This window comes from Haliotis rufescens, unplaced genomic scaffold, assembly GCF_023055435.1.
Source record: "Haliotis rufescens isolate VD_foot unplaced genomic scaffold, xgHalRufe1.0.p SCAF_2, whole genome shotgun sequence".
Taxonomy (NCBI): domain Eukaryota; kingdom Metazoa; phylum Mollusca; class Gastropoda; order Lepetellida; family Haliotidae; genus Haliotis; species Haliotis rufescens.
In genome coordinates this window covers 40,122,884-40,141,099 of record NW_025963890.1, presented here as the reverse complement: position 1 = coordinate 40,141,099, position 18,216 = coordinate 40,122,884, and the positions used below count along the sequence as shown (strand labels likewise).

Genomic DNA, 18,216 nt, shown 5'->3' with positions numbered 1-18,216 from the left:
CAAATAAGGGAAAGAAATCCCCCTCCGTCAAGTCGTCAAACGTTGATTCAGGCACTGTTGGAAGAATGGCGAGCCATCCCCAATGACGTCATCAGGGATCTTGTAAACTCCGTGCGGCGACGTGTCCAAGCCTGTATTCAGAGCAATGGAGGCCATACAAGATACTGACAGTAATGTATTTGTGCAAAAAATTCGTTTTCTGTTTTCGTTCAGATGATTTGTTTATTTTGCAAATTGACATTTACCCCCTGTGTCATTCCTTACCTGATATTGAAGTTCCTGTTAGTGCCACCTTTGTGGAATTTGAATCAGAAGATTGTCAGATAAATTTCCTTTCCAACTCACAACACTATATTTTTGTGATATATTTGATAATGTTGTTAACACCAAATCAATGTTGGTATAGCTTCTTTTGCCCGTCAGTTTATGACTATGACCACGAGTGCCACGGCTGATCTACATCTATTCGTCCTAATGAGGTTGCACTGTACATCTTGCAACTGTTACAACTGATCTACATGAGTCCACATTAATAAGGTTGCATTATATATCTTACTACTGTCTGATTTGATCTACGTCTGTTCGCACTAATTAGGTTACACTATATGTCATACAGCTTCCACAATTGAGCTGTATCTGTCCGAACTAACGAGGTTGTCTTCAAATGTTGCCACTAATCTACGTACTCGCCTGTGCCGCAATAACGAGGTTGTCTTCCAACTGTTACAACTGACCTATGTACGCATCTGTCCGCACTAATGAGGTTGTCTTCCAACTGTTACAACTGACCTACGTACGCATCTTTCTGCACTAATGGGGTTGTCTTCAAATGTTGCCATTAATCTACGTACTCGCCTGTGCCGCAATAACGAGGTTGTCTTCCAACTGTTACAATTGACCTACGTACGCGTCTGTCCGCAATAATGAGGTTGTCTTCAAATGTTGCCACTAATCTACGTACGCATCTGTCCGCACTAATGAGGTTGTCTTCCAACTGTTACAACTGACCTACGTACGCATCTGTCCGCACTAATGAGGTTGTCTTCCAACTGTTACAACTGAACTACGTACGCTATTGTCCGCACTAATGAGGTTGTCTTCCAACTGTTGCCACTAACCTACGTACGCGTCTGTCCGCACTAATGAGGTTGTCTTCCAACTGTAACAACTGACCTACGTAAGCGTCTGTCCGCACTAATGAGGTTGTCTTCCAACCGTTACAACTGACCTACGTACGCGTTTGTCCGCACTAATGAGGTTGTCTTCAAATTGTTACAACTGATCTACGTTTGTCCGCATTAACGAGGTTATCTTCAAATGTTACGACTGATCTACGTACGCGTTTGTCCGAATTAACGAGGTTATCTTCAAATGTTACAACTAATCTACGTACGCGTCTGTCCGCACCAACGAGGTTGTTCTTCAAATGTTACTACTGACCTACGTACGCGTTTGATCTACACCAATCCGTGAGATTACAATATTTTTACACGTGAAGATCCGGGTTAGAATTGATCAACAACCCACGCTCGTCGTAAGATACGATTAACAGGATCAGGTGGTCAGGCTCGCTGACTTGATTGATGCATGTCATTATATCCAAATTGCGTAGATGGATGCTTATGATGTCAATCACTGGATTGTCTGGTCCAGACTCGATTATTTACAGACCACCGTCATTTAGCTGGAATATTTCTGAGTGCGGTGTTAAACAACAAACAAACAAAACATGTTAAGAGTGCGTGTGAGAGGTATCACCACCAAACAACACCACAGCAGTATTTGTGAGTGAGGCGTGAAACAAACAAACAAACAACACAATTTTGATTTATTTCTCTCCCGACCTCAATGACCCTTGATGAAAACCAATTCAGTATATTGCAAACATCATTTAATAACAATAAACAAAACAATAACAACAAATGTTTTGTAAGCGCTTATCTAGAGAAAATTCAAAGAAAATTGTATGAATGATCAATGGGTGATATATGACCCGTGAAGATCCGGGGTAGAAGAGGTCTTCAGCAACCCATGCTTGCCGTTAAAGGCGCCTATGGTTGTCGTAAGAGGCGACAAACGGGATCGGGTGGTCAGGCTCGCTAACTTGGTTGAAGAATGTCATCGATCCATTTTCGTGGATCGATGCTCATGATGTCGATCACTGGATTGTCTGGTCCAGACTCGATTATTTAAAGACCGCCGTCATATAGCTGGAATATTGCTGAGTGCGGCGTAAAACAACAAACCAACCAGCCAATGGGCGATATTGTTGACATTAGTACAACGGGAAAGTGTACGGTAAGATATATATCACGGGTGGCGTATATAACTACATACAATAATTCATACTTGTACTTGGTACAATTCGATGTCTATAATTACATACAATAATTCATACTTGTACTTGGTACAATTCGATGTTAAACTACATACAATAATTCATACTTGTACTTGGTACAATTCGATGTTTAACTACATACAATAATTCATACGCGTACTTGGTACAATTTGATGTATAACTACAAACAAACATTCATACTTGTACTTGGTACAATTCGATGTTAAATCTAACTCAAAGCAAAGAGTCCAGATTGTGCACTAAAACAGGTAATGAAATAGTTGACAGACTAAACCATGGACCACTGTCTTCGATACATCGAGGGTTAATTACGTGGTACGCAGTGGATCGGATATTCCTACGAATTGATTTGTCAGTGCGACACTAAAGGATAATAAGCATGACATCCCATTGAGTTCTAAAATGTTGAAACCCTCACAGACCCTCCAAATTAATAAGAATCTACATCGACACGTCGCTAAAAACAATAGGCCGAAGTTGTTATCAATACAGGTTCTACTACACCAAATCAGCCTTCAGTGCAGATCGAGAGATATCTGCAGGCTGTGAATGGAGGATATTCTGTACGATTTTTATGTCTTTCAAATGTACATCCATCCAGTTATTAAAACTGACCATGTTTTTCTATATTTAGTACTGTCTTTTTCAACATGATGACTTATGCTGAATATGGCCACAGCTATTTTCAAGTAGGTGACATTTGGTGCGAAACTGGGGGTGGTGTGTTTAGCTTCCTGTACTCGGAAAAGGAGCTGGCTAAGCTAGTCATTTTTTTATTTTTTTTATTACTGCTCTAAGGCCAAACTGTGCACACACGTACAGGTAATAGCTGTTGAATGCTTAGTTATTTTAAAAAAAAATATAACGTTACTATAGAAGTCTATGGGAAAACATTTGGTTGTGTGTAACCTAAATTTGTTCGAAAGTATGACATTTTTTATGGATAGCCACTTCTGTTATTCTTTATACTACGTTTCAGAGCCACTTCTTGCATCTTCACCTGAAAGCTTGGTAAATGCATTCACCTGATGAAGGAGCAAGAGTGAGTGAGTGATTTGGGTTTAACGCCGCTTTTAATAGCATTACAGTTATATCGCGGCGTGTCAGCTTAATGTGGGAGGAAAGCCCAAAGTTATGCAGGTCTCAGACATTTACCACTTCGGTGAAACCCACGAGCACGGGTATGGTGCTGATAAACCTAGAAACATAATCGGGGCAAACCGGGATCGAAGGAGCAAGAAGTAGCTCTGAAACGTCGTACAAAGAATAAAAGAAGTTGCAATCCATAAAAAGTGTCATTTATTCATGTTCTCCCAACTTCTAAATGCCTATCACGTTTTCTAATTTACCTCATAGATGGGTATGAATCACTGCTATGAATCGCACCAGAATATATCCAACCACGTTTCCCAGTGTCTCACTCAACAATCCCACCATTGTTATGGTGTTCAAATCTTCCATCATCCCAACTCGTTTAGGCAATTTCTCAGCACCAGACTCTGAAGCTGATTGGCCCAGAAGACCTGGAATACACAGCAACCTTTTCCGGTTGTTGCGTCTATACCCACATTGCATCAATGCTACGGTGGCCCATAAGGTTGATGTTTAACTTACTTTTATCTTAACCTTTTGCAAATTAACACAATCTGCCATACAAATATGTGATAAATCATGTATAAAAACATCCGAAAACATAGAAAATGTACTTTTAAGTAGCTTTTGAGTCGTTGAAATGTGAAGTGAAAATGTCAAAAACCAAAACGAAAAGGTCAAAAAATGAAATGAAAATGTCAAAAACACAAAACGAAAATGTCAAAAACTAAAATGAATACACAGAAAACTATTTCCACCGCGGTGATAATATTACCACCGCGGTGATAATATTACCACCGCGGTGATAATATTTACACCGAGGTGAAAACTATTTCCACCGCGGTGATAATATTTACACCGCGGTGGAAATAGTTTTCTGTATTTTCATTTTAGTTTTTGACATTTTCGTTTTGTGTTTTTGACATTTTCGTTTTAGTTTTTGACATTTTCGTTTCGTTTTTCAGCGATTCAATATCTTCTTTACATATGATTTATCACATATTTGTAAGACAAATCGTGTTAATTTGCAAAAGGTTACGATAACAGTAAGTGAAATATCAAAATATTGAAAAACAGACTCCGTGTCCCTTATGGGCCACCGTACAATGTATGTAGCACCTCTGGTGATTTCTTTGAGGAACAAAGGTTAATCCTGGAATTCACATCATTAATTTTCACCCCGAGGGATACACATCTGAATGCAGCGTTCGAATGTCCATCTCTGCATCCTATCCACCAAGCTCCTCACAGCGATATCCCGTTCGCGGAGCTCTCAATTACCATCGCTGCCACCAGTCAAAACTCCCCACAGTGATAGATGACCAAAACCATGCTTGGAGTTGAACTCGCAGCCGATTGACAGTTGTTTGCAAACAAGTGACGACTGTCGTGACGCCGAATACACTTACCCCTGCTAAATTACTTTCATTGTTTGTCAATTTGAATTTCTATTTCATTAAAACTATCATGTATTTGATAATGTAAGAATGTAAGGGAGAAGTTGGTTGACTGTCCATTAGTCTGCAATCTCGAACCAATCTGATTATACAAACAACAAAGTAAATTCATCTGGAAAACATGGTCAGTTGTAAACCTTTTCAAAATGAATTTTCAAAATGGCATTCCCAAACACATAAACAAAATTAGTGAACGTTACTACATTTGGGGTTAGAGGGTAAATTTCAAGATTCTTGTAATGGCCGCGCCCACACTGATGTTACCGAGAGTGTAACGAAGGTGCCACGCGCTGGCATGGAGCTTGAGACTTCAGTTGATGATCACATAGCATCTGTAGCACTGTATGCCGACTCTGTTGAGACGAGGTAATCAGCAAATAGCTCGTGGAGGAATGCGAACGTTGGACGATCGTCAGGGTACTTGTTCCAGCACTTGAGCATGACGTCATAAAAGGAATCTGGGTAGACGATTGGGCCAGTCGGCCTGGGCATCCGGTAGTTACCATTGTCAATCATATCTAGCACTTCGGTTCCTCGCCAACCTGGGAAATATATATATATATGACGTTATTGTGAACTGTATAGCAATAAGGATACGCGTCAATATAATCAATTTAATTTAGGTAAAATTCTGATGATTTCAGTATATAAACTAAAGTGAGTGAGTGAGTGCGTTGGGTTTAACGCCGCTTTTAACAGTATTAGTTATATCGCGGCGTGTCAGCTTAATGTGGGAGGAAAGCCCGAAGTGATGCAGGTCTCGGACGTTTACCACTTCGGGGGGACCCACGAGCATGGGTATGGTGCTGACAAACCTAGAAACATAATCGGGAATCGGAAATTCGAACCACAGGAGTCCGTATCTAAAAATAGACGCCCTCATGCATATTCATGACCATCTCCACACGCGAGCCCGAAGGGCGAGCTCGCGTGTGGAGATGGTCATGAATATGCATGAGGGCGTCTATTTTTAGATACGGACTCCTGTGTTCGAACCCACAATCATAGGGTTAACTAACGTGTTTTCAGGGTAAGTTAAATCTTCAGTGGGGCATCCTATTATACTGCATACTACGTCTTCGACTTGAATGAGTGACGTCGGTTTAAACGTCGCGTTCAAGCGAGCGTGTATGCGTGTGTGCGTACGTACGTGTGTGTGTCTGTCTGTTTGTACTATTTTAATGCCTTATAGTGCTAGCCCACTGAGATACCATGCCGCAGTTTCACATGGATACCCTACGCAGACACAGTATACAGACTCCGAGCCGACCAGTCCTTGTTTTAGCCCCTTAATGCCGAGCGCCAGACAGGGTAAGAACAAGTACCATCTTTTGACGTGTTTTGGTATAGGAAGGAGGGTCCGAAATCACACATATTTTTAGAAGTTTAATGTTTAGTGGAATCTAGGAGTACAGGGGCCACAAGGCACAGCTGTGCCTCGACGACTTGACACCCCGTGCCACCCCACCCCGTGCCACCCCACCCCACCCCTTTATGAAAAAGGGGATACTGACCTGGGTATGGTACCTTTCCAAACGTGATCATTTCGTACAGGACGACACCAAACGACCACACATCCGACTTGACTGAGAACATCCTCAAATTGACAGCCTCAGGAGCCGTCCACTTGACAGGGAACTTTGTATCTAAACGTGGGAAATAACATTAGTTTTATCTTTCAGTAGTGAACGTATGCAAGGTTTGGTAGTTTCAACCATAGCAAACCTAGTTAACTCCGCCAAGACTAATTAATTAAACCTATGATCAATGGTGGTTTTCATGAAATTTATTTATTTATTTATTTTTTTTTTCATTTATTTATTTATTTATTTATTTATTTATTTATTTATTTATTTATTTATTTATTTATTTATTTATTTATTTATTTATTTATTTATTTATTTATTTATTTATTTATTTATTTATTTATTTATTTATTTATTTATTTATTTATTTATTTATTTAATGTATACGTACATTCTGTGGCCTTGTAGACTTCATCATCTAGAATTCTTGACAGGCCGAAGTCGGCTACCTTGACGTCATAGAATTCTCCTACGAGTACGTTTGCCGCTCTCAGATCTCGATGGATGAAATTCTGACTCTCTAAATACGCCATACCTTCAGCAATCTGTATAGATATGGAAAACATACCGCGTGTTAAACAGTTTTGAATTTTGTTCTTTAATTTATAGATACTATCATAACAGAAATTATATCTACACCAGCTTCATGTCGCACTGTTAATCCAATTTCGGTGTGTAGATCTGACCGTAACCCTTGACTCGCACTGACAAAACAAGGCCCCGTTCAACAAAGCTATCTTAGCTACTGTAAGGCAATGGCACACAAATGGTGACCACAATCGTAGAACTAGGATCGTTTTAATGAACGAGGTCAAGGTCAGCATGGTAAATTATATAAATATACGTCAGACTTTCTCCGCACCTGAGGGGGGCACGGGTGGCCCAGTCGTCTAAGGCGCCGCGATTCGGTGTGGGGATTCGAACCCGTTTCTTTGGTGTGACGAGCGAATGCTTGAACCACTAGTCTACTCCATCGCCCCGTATATGACAGTTACAACCGTGTCATTTGCAACGGGGGCACGGGTGGCCAAGTCGTCTAAGGCGCCGCAATTCGCTGTGCAGAGTTGCGTTCCTTGGGCACGCCAGAAACCTATGATTGTGGGTTCGAATTCCGGTTCGCCCCGAGTATGTTTCTAGGTTTGTCAGCACAATACCCGTGCTCGTGGGCTTCACCGAAGTGGTAAACGTCTGAAACCTGCATCACTTCGGGCTTTCCTCCCACGTAATCTGACATGCCGTGATATAACTGGAATATTGTTAAAAGCGGCGTTAAACCCAACTCACTCACTCACTACGCACCTGAGATGCCATGCTTATGATGTTGAGGAATCGAATCTTCTGCCCTTGATCCTTCCTGATGTAGTCCAGCAGGGAGCCGTTAACCATCAGCTCCGTGATGATGAGGATGGGCTCCTCACTGCTGCACACGGCCCTCAGCTGAACCAGCCTCTTGTGACGCAGCTGGTGCATGATCATAGCCTCCTCCAGGAACGCCTCCGGGGACATCGTGCCCGGCTTCAGCGACTTCACGGCAACGTCGATCCCGTTATGTAATTTTCCTGAACACAGCAGACAGATAATTGCAATGATTACTGTACATTTTGTTAAGTATTCATCATCACCAAACGATTAAAGGGAGACTCCCGGCCTCCAGAGTACCACAACCTTGACCTTTACTCACTCGTTAGAGCGATTCATGAATGTATGTCCAAACTACGGCTTTTTTGAGTACCCTGAAGCATGGATTATTTTATTAATTCAACCACTTCGGAAATGGTCATGTAAACCAACAAGGTATTAAAGCACCTATGCAGAATAACAATAGAAGATACAAGTACATCAGTAACGTGTAAGACCCGTGAATATCCGGGGTAGAATAGGTATTCAGCAACCCATGCTTGCCGTAAAAGGCGACTATGCTTGTCATAAGAGGCGACTAACGGGATCGGGCGGTCAGGCTCGCTGACTTGCAATTGGTTGATGCTTGTCATCGGTCCCAATTGCGTGGATCGACGCTTATGATGTCAATCACTGGATTGTGTGGTCCAAACTCGTTTATTTTTAGACTGCCGTCATTTAGCTGGAATATTGCTGAGGGTGGGTTAATTAACAAACAAAGGACAAAGAAAGAATTAATATTGCATAGGATGTGTTCAAGAAAGCAAAGCAGGAAGATAGTGCGACTTCGTTCTGATGATTCTAATCATTGAAAGATTATGCAGGAAATCCACCCACCTTTCCACACCTCTCCGAAGAATCCCGAACCAAGCAGTACAGACGTCGTGAGGGCATCTCGCGCTACTTCCAAATCCAGGAAGGCGACGTCGGGTGCGGACTTGGGACACGCCTTCTTCAGCACCAGACACACACCGTCTGCTTGCTCTGGGGAGTAGGGATGAACATTACAAAGTATCCAAATGGTAAACAGTTGGTTGGTTTGTTTGTTGTTTAACGCCGCAAATGGTAAACAGATGATAACGAGTGAGTGAGTGGGTAGGTTTTACGCCGCTTTTAGCAATATTCCAGCAATATCACTGCGAGGGACACCAGAAATGGGCTTCACACATTGCACCCATGTCGGGAATCGAACCCGGGTCTTCGGTGTGAGGAGCGAACGCTTTAACCACTAGGCTACCCGACCGCCCGATGATAATGAGACCATATAGAAGTTCACGTGTGCCCTTAATGTAAAGCTTATGTGTTAGTCGTTATTAAATACCGGCATCTTCATATTCATATTGAAGCATGTATGACATTTAAGTGAGTGAGTGAGTGAGTATGGTTTTACGCCGCTTTTAGCAATATTCCAGCAATATCACGGCGGGGGACACCAGAAATGGGCTTCACACATTGTACCCATGTCGGGAATCGAACCCGGGTCTTCGGCGTGACGAGCGAACGCTTTAACCACTAGGCTACCCGACCGCCCTATGACATTTAAGAATGAATATATAAATTGACAATGCAAGAGAATTAACAGACTAGGTATTCTGCCGAAACAGATTCCACTTGTCGTAAAGGGCAAATAGCTGTGGAAATTATATGAACGGACCACAGGAAATCAGTGATGACAGCAGGTGTTCGCGAAAATGGTAGGCGTGTCCTGCCCTACCGGTAGTACCGCCATGCTTACAATTTGTATAAAAAAGAACGTCTTGCCTGACGTCAGCCTGTAAACAAACCAGACAATCAAGTGATCGATGAACCAGAAAATTACCACGTTTCAGGACAAGGGATTGGACTTACTCTTGTGATGGTTGATGAGATCTACCATGTTAGGAAATGTTCTCTTTGTGTTTATGTAGCAGCCGCCATTGTCTAGTTTTCGGATGCGGTAGTGTTTGACACTTGGCTCCTTGCCTTGGTCTCTCACAGATAGCACAAAGGACGTTTTGTCTGAAACAAAGATGAATGTCGATAATTAGTGGCTACTCTTGGAGCATGATGAGAGATTGCGGAGAAAAGTGACTGAGTTTCTCTACATCGACAACATTCGCATCACAAAGTGAGAAGGCGACTTTGCTTGTCTATAGAGGCGACTAACGGGATCGGATGGTCAGGCTCGCTGACGTGATTGATGCACGTCATTGTATCCCAATTGCGTGGATCGATGCTCATGATGTAAATAACAAACCAAACCGAACCAAAACCACAAAGGGAGAGCTACTACTACCTGTGTGATATTATTGTTCAATATTACTCTATTTACATGTGGGTGTCACGTGCTAAATGTGAGGAATACATGTCTCAAAGTGACGGCGAACCCTTGAACCTGATGCCACTCGAGTAACAGATAATATGTTCATACATTATCTGATGCCCCGCGAGTAACAGATAATGTGTTCATACATTATCTGATGCCCCGCGAGTAACAGATAATATGTTCATACATTATCTGATGCCCCGCGAGTAACAGATAATATGTTCATACATTATCTGATGCCCCGCGAGTAACACATAATATGTTCATACTTAACCTTATGACTCACGAGTAAGAGATAATATGTTCAGACTCTACTCGATGCTTCACGAGTAACAGATAATGTATTCATACTTAACCTGATGCTTCACGAGTAACAGATAATATGTTCATACTTAACCTGATGCTTCACGAGTAACAGATAATATGTTCAGGCTCTACTCGATGCCCCGCGAGTAACAGATAATGTGTTCATACTTAACCTTATGACTCACGAATAACTGATAATATGTTCATACTTTGCCCGATGCTTTACGAGTAACAGATAATGTATTTGTACTTAACCTGATGCTTCACGAGTAACATATATGTTCAGACGCTACTCGATGCCCCGCGAGTAACAGATAATGTATTTGTACTTAACCTGATGCTTCAAGGGTAATAGATAATATGTTCATACTTTGCCCGATGCTTCACAGGTAACAGATAATATGTTCATTCTTTACCTGATGCTTCACGAGTAACAGATATGTGTTCATACTTTACCTGATGCTTCACGGGTAACAGATAATATGTTCATACTTCGCCCGATGCTTCATGAGTAACAGATAATGTGTTCATACTTTACCTGATGCTTCACGAGTAACATATATGTTCAGACGCTACTCGATGCCCCGCGAGTAACAGATAATGTATTTGTACTTAACCTGATGCTTCACGAGTAACATATATGTTCAGACGCTACTCGATGCCCCGCGAGTAACAGATAATGTATTTGTACTTAACCTGATGCTTCAAGGGTAATAGATAATATGTTCATACTTTGCCCGATGCTTCACAGGTAACAGATAATATGTTCATTCTTTACCTGATGCTTCACGAGTAACAGATATGTGTTCATACTTTACCTGATGCTTCACGGGTAACAGATAATATGTTCATACTTCGCCCGATGCTTCATGAGTAACAGATAATGTGTTCATACTTTACCTGATGCTTCACGAGTAACATATATGTTCAGACGCTACTCGATGCCCCGCGAGTAACAGATAATGTATTTGTACTTAACCTGATGCTTCACGAGTAACATATATGTTCAGACGCTACTCGATGCCCCACGATTAACAGATAATGTATTTGTACTTAACCTGATGGTTCACGGGTAATAGATAATATGTTTTATACTTTGCCCGATGCTTCACAGGTAACAGATAATATGTTCATTCTTTACCTGATGCTTCACGAGTAACAGATAATGTGTTCATACTTTACCAGATGCTTCACAGGTAACAGATAATATGTTCATACTTCGCCCGATGCTTCATGAGTAACAGATAATGTGTTCATACTTTACCTGATGCTTCACGAGTAACATATATGTTCAGACGCTACTCGATGCCCCGCGAGTATCAGATAATGTATTTGTACTTTACCTGATGCTTCACGGACCAGGAACGTGCCGGGTTCGATGCCAGGAGAAAACAGCAAGTTATTGGAATCGTTTCGATCAAAATCAAACCACCATCTGCAAACAAGAACCAGAACATGAGCACGTTGGGAATGTCTTAATGTCTTAATGTCTTCACAAACAGACATCAATGATTGGGCGGACATTTGATAAGACCATATGAGGGCGACATCGCTTGGTGTTCCTGACATCTTTCTAGGGACATATGCCCCATCATTAGACATTTGAATATTCTGTCGACTCATAAAGAAGTTCCAAAGGTTAAACAAATTCAAGTTTAAATCTAAACGTCATTTTCATATGTTTGTATCCGTTTATATCAAATATGTGTTATTGCTGCAGATATGTATACTAATCTCTTGTTTTAATGATATGACCATGGACTAGACAGGGATCCGACATCCCGCTGAATGCTTCTTGTCTATTGATGATACAACCATGGGCAAGACAAGGATCCGACATCCAGCTGAATGCTTCTTGTCTATTGATGATACAACCATGGGCAAGACAAGGATCCGTCTTGTCTATTGATGATACAACCATGGGCAAGACAAGGATCCGTCTTGTCTATTGATGATACAACCATGGACAAGACAAGGATCCTTCTTGTCTATTGATGGTACAACCATGGACAAGACAAGGATCCTTCTTGTCTATTGATGATACAACCATGGACAAGACAAGGATCCTTCTTGTCTATTGATGATACAACCATGGACAAAACAAAGTTCCGGCATCCAGATGAATCCCTCTTGTCTACTGATGATACGAGTGAGTTTGGTTTAACGCCGCTTTGAACTGTTTAGAGTATTCCAGTTATATCACGGCGTGTCAGCTCAATGTGGGAGGAAAACCCGAAGTGATGCAGGTCTTAGACGTCTACCACTTCGTTGAAACCCACGAGCACGGGTATGGTGCTGACAAACCTACAAACATAATCGGGGTGAACTGGGACTCGAGCCCACAATCATAGGCTTCTTGCGTGTCCAATGGACAGCGAATTTGACGACTGGGCCACCGGTGCCCCCACTGATTATACGGCCATTGACAACCTGTATGTTTCGCGTCAACTACTTCCCTGTCCTAGGCCCCACGTTGATACCACATATACTTACTCCTTTGTCTCCCTGGACTGATCATCCTTGCACACATAGTTACTGGGAATGTAGCCCGTCTTCCCTGTCCTAGGCCCCACGTTGATACCACATATACTTACTCCTTTGTCTCCCTGGACTGATCATCCTTGCACACATAGTTGCTGGGAATGTAGCCCGTCTTCCCTGTCCTAGGCCCCACGTTGATACCACATATACTTACTCCTTTGTCTCCCTGGACTGATCATCCTTGCACACATAGTTGCTGGGAATGTAGCCCGTCTTCCCTGTCCTAGGCCCCACGTTGATACCACATATACTTACTCCTTTGTCTCCCTGGACTGATCATCCTTGCACACATAGTTGCTGGGAATGTAGCCCGTCTTCCCTGTCCTAGGCCCCACGTTGATACCACATATACTTACTCCTTTGTCTCCCTGGACTGATCATCCTTGCACACATAGTTGCTGGGAATGTAGCCCGTCTTCCCTGTCCTAGGCCCCACGTTGATACCACATATACTTACTCCTTTGTCTCCCTGGACTGATCATCCTTGCACACATAGTTGCTGGGAATGTAGCCCGTCTTCCCTGTCCTAGGCCCCACGTTGATACCACATATACTTACTCCTTTGTCTCCCTGGACTGATCATCCTTGCACACATAGTTGCTGGGAATGTAGCCCGTCTTCCCTGTCCTAGGCCCCACGTTGATACCACATATACTTACTCCTTTGTCTCCCTGGACTGATCATCCTTGCACACATAGTTGCTGGGAATGTAGCCCGTCTTCCCTGTCCTAGGCCCCACGTTGATACCACATATACTTACTCCTTTGTCTCCCTGGACTGATCATCCTTGCACACATAGTTGCTGGGAATGTAGCCCGTCTTCCCTGTCTCTATGTTAGTTGCCAGCCACCAGTCGTCGTGCTGGCTGAAATTCGTAAACACAAAATGGGGAATATGAAATGCACTTTAGCATAGGTTACAGACAGTTGTGTAGAATATAGTACTATCATATATCTAACCAATAGGTGATCGCTGTGTATGGTGTCTGGTGCAAATATTTTTGATAAATATGGATGCGTGGTCTTGGCAATGCATTCTAGAAGCGTGGGGGCTTTTTATTATATGGTTAGACATTGATCGGAAGGCATATATATTAAATCAGAAATAAATGACAGACACTACGTCGATTGTTGTTACGTGGCTTATTGCTTGAATCACGAGGGAAAACACCTACAGTTTCCAGAGCACAAGATGCTATTTTTAGCGAACACTCACTGTGTGTTAATGTGGGTTTTTTGTTATTGTTTTGTTTGTTGTTTAACGCTGCACTCACCAATATTCCAGCTGTATGACGGCGGTCTATAAATAATCGAGTCTGAACCAGACAGTCCGGTGATTGACATCATCCGCAACGATCAGCTACGCTACAAACTGGGATACGATGTTTGTTTTTTTGTTTGTTTCTTGTCTAACGCCGCACTAAGAAATATTCCAGCTATATAACGGCGGTCTGTAAATAATCGAGTCTGGACCAGACAATCCAGTGATTGGCATCGATCCACGCAGTAAGGATACACTGACATGCATCAACCAAGCAAGCGAGTCTGACCACCCGATCCCGTTAGTCGCCTCTTACCACAAGCATAGTCGCCTTTTACGGCAAACATGGGTTGCTGAAGACCTATTCTACCCCGGATGTTCACGGGTCTGCAAAGTGAGTGAGTGAGTGAGTTTGGTTTTACGCCGCTTTTAGCAATATTCCAGCAATATCACGGCGGGGGACACCAGAAATGGGCTTCACATATTGTACCCATGTCGGGAATCGAAGCCGGGTTTTCGGCGTGACGAGCGAACGCTTTAACCACTAGGCTACCCGACCGCCCCGGGTCTGCAAAGAAGTAACATAGTATAGTTCTCACAAACAGCTGCGAAGACATATGACATACGTTATATGACATGTCACAATATGCACGAATAATCGCGTTTATTCTTATTGTTTGAGGTAACAAAACATTCGCTATGACAAGGATGACAAGAAGCAGTCCCAAACCTCGATTCATCAACGTGAAAAAAATCTCCTTTCTTGAAGGACAAATCGTCTTCGTTTGTGCCAACAAAACTAAACTGCGCCAAATATTGGAACCCTGCAAACAAAACAAACATATAATTCATTGTGCCTAGTAAATCTTGACATATATTGAAAATATTTCAAATTGTCTAAGTTAATTTTAAAGTGGTTTGACGCTAGCCCTAGCAATATGTTTATTCATCATTTAAAATATAGCAGGAACTTTCCTTATTACATGTATATTCACGATATGAAGAACATAAGATCAATCAATGTTGATGTTATTCTTATTTATCCAATGTGTACTACTCAAAAGAAGTTAGGGAACAGCCGATTCTTTCATATTACGGGACCGCCTCCGTGGTCTAGTGGTAGAGCGTCCGCCCGGAGAGCGGAAGGTCCGGGTTCGATCCCCGACGGCGTCATACCAAAAGACGTTAAAAGATGATACTTGTTGTTACCCTGTCTGGTGCTCGGCATAAAGGGGCTAAAACAAGGACTGGTCGGCTCGTAGTCAGTACACTGTGTCTGAGTGGGGTATTCATGTTAAACTGCGGCATGGTATCTCAGTGAGCTAGCACTATAAATCGGCATCAGTCAAGATTAGTACAAGCAGCCATTTAAACCCCATTTTACCTCACCTCATACTACGATAGCATGGCAGATTAATTATAGTAGTTGGAGTGAGTGAGTGAGTTGGGTTTAACGCCGCTTTTAACAGTATTCCAGTTATATCACTGCGTGTCAGCTTAATGTGGGAGGAAAGCCCGAAGTGATCATGCAGGTCTCAGACGTTTACCCACGAGCACGGATATGGTGCTGACAAACCTAGAAACATAATCGGGGCGAACCGGGATTTGAACCCACAACCATAGGTTTCTGGCGTGCCCAAGGGACGTAACTCTGCACAGCGAATCGCGGCGCCTTAGACGACTTGGCCAACCGTGCCCCCCTATAGTAGTTGGAAGACTCGAGTGTTCCTTGCCTTCTTTTGAGTAGTATAATAAATTATAAATATATGTCAAGCTGCTTACTCTGTGGCAGGCCTGGAAGGGGTCGATCAGAGGTAAACCTTGTTTGTTTGGCGCCGACATCCACAGTGCCATCAGGTGCATCCTTAGTACCAGGATTCGGGTCCTCAGTGCCACCAGCCGCAGTCTTCTCGGTACCTGGGGGGTTCATTCCACGGTTGGTTTTCTTTGATGATTTATTTCCCATTGCTTTTTCGGGTACCGGTTGTTCCTGTAACGAGTTATTATGTTTTACCCAGACAAGCCACGATGCTGCTTCATAAATAACTTATTTAATTTGAAATATGCTTTTCGGGACAGCGTATGTCTTGTGATTCATGTGTGATATTACATATATGTGAGTCATGCGTGATATTACATATATGTGAGTCATGCGTGATATTACATATATGTGAGTCATTTGTGATATTACATATATGTGAGTCATTTGTGATATTACATATATATGAGTCATGTGTGATATTACATATATGAGTCATGAATGATATTACATATATGTGAGTCATTTGTGATATTACATATATATGAGTCCTGTGTGATATTACATATATGTGAGTCATTTGTGATATTACATATATATGAGTCATGTGTGATATTACATATATGTGAGTCATGAGTGATATTACATATATGTGAGTCATTTGTGATATTACAGATATGTGAGTCATTTATGATATTACATATATGTGAGTCATTTGTTATATTACATATATATGAGTCATTTGTGATATTACATATATGTGAGTTATTTGTGATATTACATATATGTGAGTCATTTGTGATATCACATATATGTGAGTCATGTGTGATATTACATATATGTGAGTCGTTTGTGATATTACATATGTGTTTTTTTTCGAAATTAGTATTCAATGAAACTCTCCCACATACACAACAAACAGACACAGGCGTTTATCACAAAAAGTAAAGCGAGACGAGATCCTATAATTGTACGAACTTGATTGTGTTAAGCCTTACACGGAACTCTTTTAAAAACATCTAAAGACTTGTTTTTTTCTGTTAACATCATACTACGCGGATTCATACAGTTTGCACATCGGTTTTTCGATTCATACCTCAATGAACCGAAAAAAATACAGTCAATCCTTAAATAAATACCTTTCAACAAAGGACAGTAAAACGGTAAATCTCACAGTTTAGGATAAAGCCAACTTCAGATATCAGGTTGTTAGCATTTCAAATTATTATTTCTATGCATCTCTTAAGGCTTATTTGTTCGAATACTAATTCTCTTCTTAGAAAACGCTACTTAGGTTCCAAGGTTCTAAAATCTCATGTCATGTGGTTGCAACGTACTTCTTATATAATACGATTATTAATTATCAGACACCATCATTAAATACTTACTGGTCGTATCGTATATCTGTATAGCTGTATCTCAGCGCGGCCTAAAACCCAAGGACGGGATTGTATAGTAAGCTTCAAGTGTGTGTGTGTGTTTGTGTGTTGGAGGGTGACAGGGCAAGGTGACGTGACGCATATAGGAAAACCAGGTACTATATATAGCCCACACATTATTCTTTGTTACTGCAGTCACGTCACAGCTGTCAGTCAACGTTCGGTGAATATAAAACTCATTTGAAAAGACCTGTAGGTCAACGCTGACTCCAGGGGCACATCCGGGTGGGGATGTAGGAGATATTACGCCGTTGGACACGGGTTTTACAATGGGCATGCAGTGTGTTTTGTATTGCAATTCAACTATCAAATTGAGAGTAACTGACAAAGATTTTATAGTCTTCTCTGTAAGGAGTGTGGCATACAAACGTATGTTGAAATACACCGTTTAGGTAGCTACTCGGGATAAACACACATTCATATATATTATATGCATATAAAAATGAATTCAAAACTATTAATATATGTATTTTGCATGATGTTGTTATTGGGTTTATGTTTGTGTTTTTTCTTATTTTATTGCTGTGACAGAACTACGAATGACGATTTAATTTGATACACATTTAGGTTGAAGTTGACGGTGAACGCATGTTTATGTTTGTTTGTTTTGTTTGTGTTGTTTCACTCAGCAATATTCCAGCTATATGACAGAGGTCTGTCAATAATCGAGTCAGGACTAGACAGTCCAGTGATTGACATCATGAACATCGAAAG

At 41.6% G+C, this 18,216-nt stretch overlaps 1 protein-coding gene across 4 annotated transcripts; it reads right to left on the bottom strand.

Annotated features, from left to right (window-relative positions):
- Nucleotides 1–5,044: 5,044 nt before the first annotated feature.
- Nucleotides 5,045–17,556, bottom strand: LOC124114471 (proto-oncogene tyrosine-protein kinase Src-like). 4 transcript variants are annotated; one of them, XM_048399949.1, is made up of 11 exons: nt 17,452–17,556; nt 16,087–16,294; nt 15,035–15,128; nt 13,805–13,909; nt 11,847–11,938; nt 9,741–9,890; nt 8,730–8,876; nt 7,794–8,053; nt 6,886–7,039; nt 6,423–6,554; nt 5,045–5,450 (listed from the first exon to the last, which is right to left on the bottom strand). In XM_048399949.1, the coding sequence occupies exons 2-11, from the start codon at nt 16,268–16,270 to the stop codon at nt 5,230–5,232; spliced, it is 1,539 nt and encodes a 512-aa protein (XP_048255906.1). In that variant the 5' UTR covers nt 16,271–16,294; nt 17,452–17,556; the 3' UTR covers nt 5,045–5,229. The 4 variants fall into 4 exon arrangements, with proteins under 4 accessions (XP_048255906.1, XP_048255907.1, XP_048255909.1 ...); XM_048399950.1 differs by having other exon boundaries at nt 17,455–17,538; XM_048399952.1 differs by lacking the exons at nt 13,805–13,909; nt 15,035–15,128; nt 16,087–16,294; nt 17,452–17,556 and adding an exon at nt 13,098–13,215.
- Nucleotides 17,557–18,216: the final 660 nt, after the last annotated feature.

What these genes read in the sequence shown, in the direction of transcription:
- LOC124114471 (XM_048399949.1), bottom strand. Translation starts at nt 16,270, where the DNA reads ATGGGAAATAAATCATCAAAGAAAACCAACCGTGGAATGAACCCCCCA. An exon ending in TCTCATCAACCATCACAAGA is followed by an intron (nt 8,877 to 9,740) that starts GTAAGTCCAATC and finishes CCTACTCCCCAG; the next exon opens with AGCAAGCAGACGGTGTGTGT. An exon ending in AGTCTACAAGGCCACAGAAT is followed by an intron (nt 6,555 to 6,885) that starts GTACGTATACAT and finishes TCCCACGTTTAG; the next exon opens with ATACAAAGTTCCCTGTCAAG.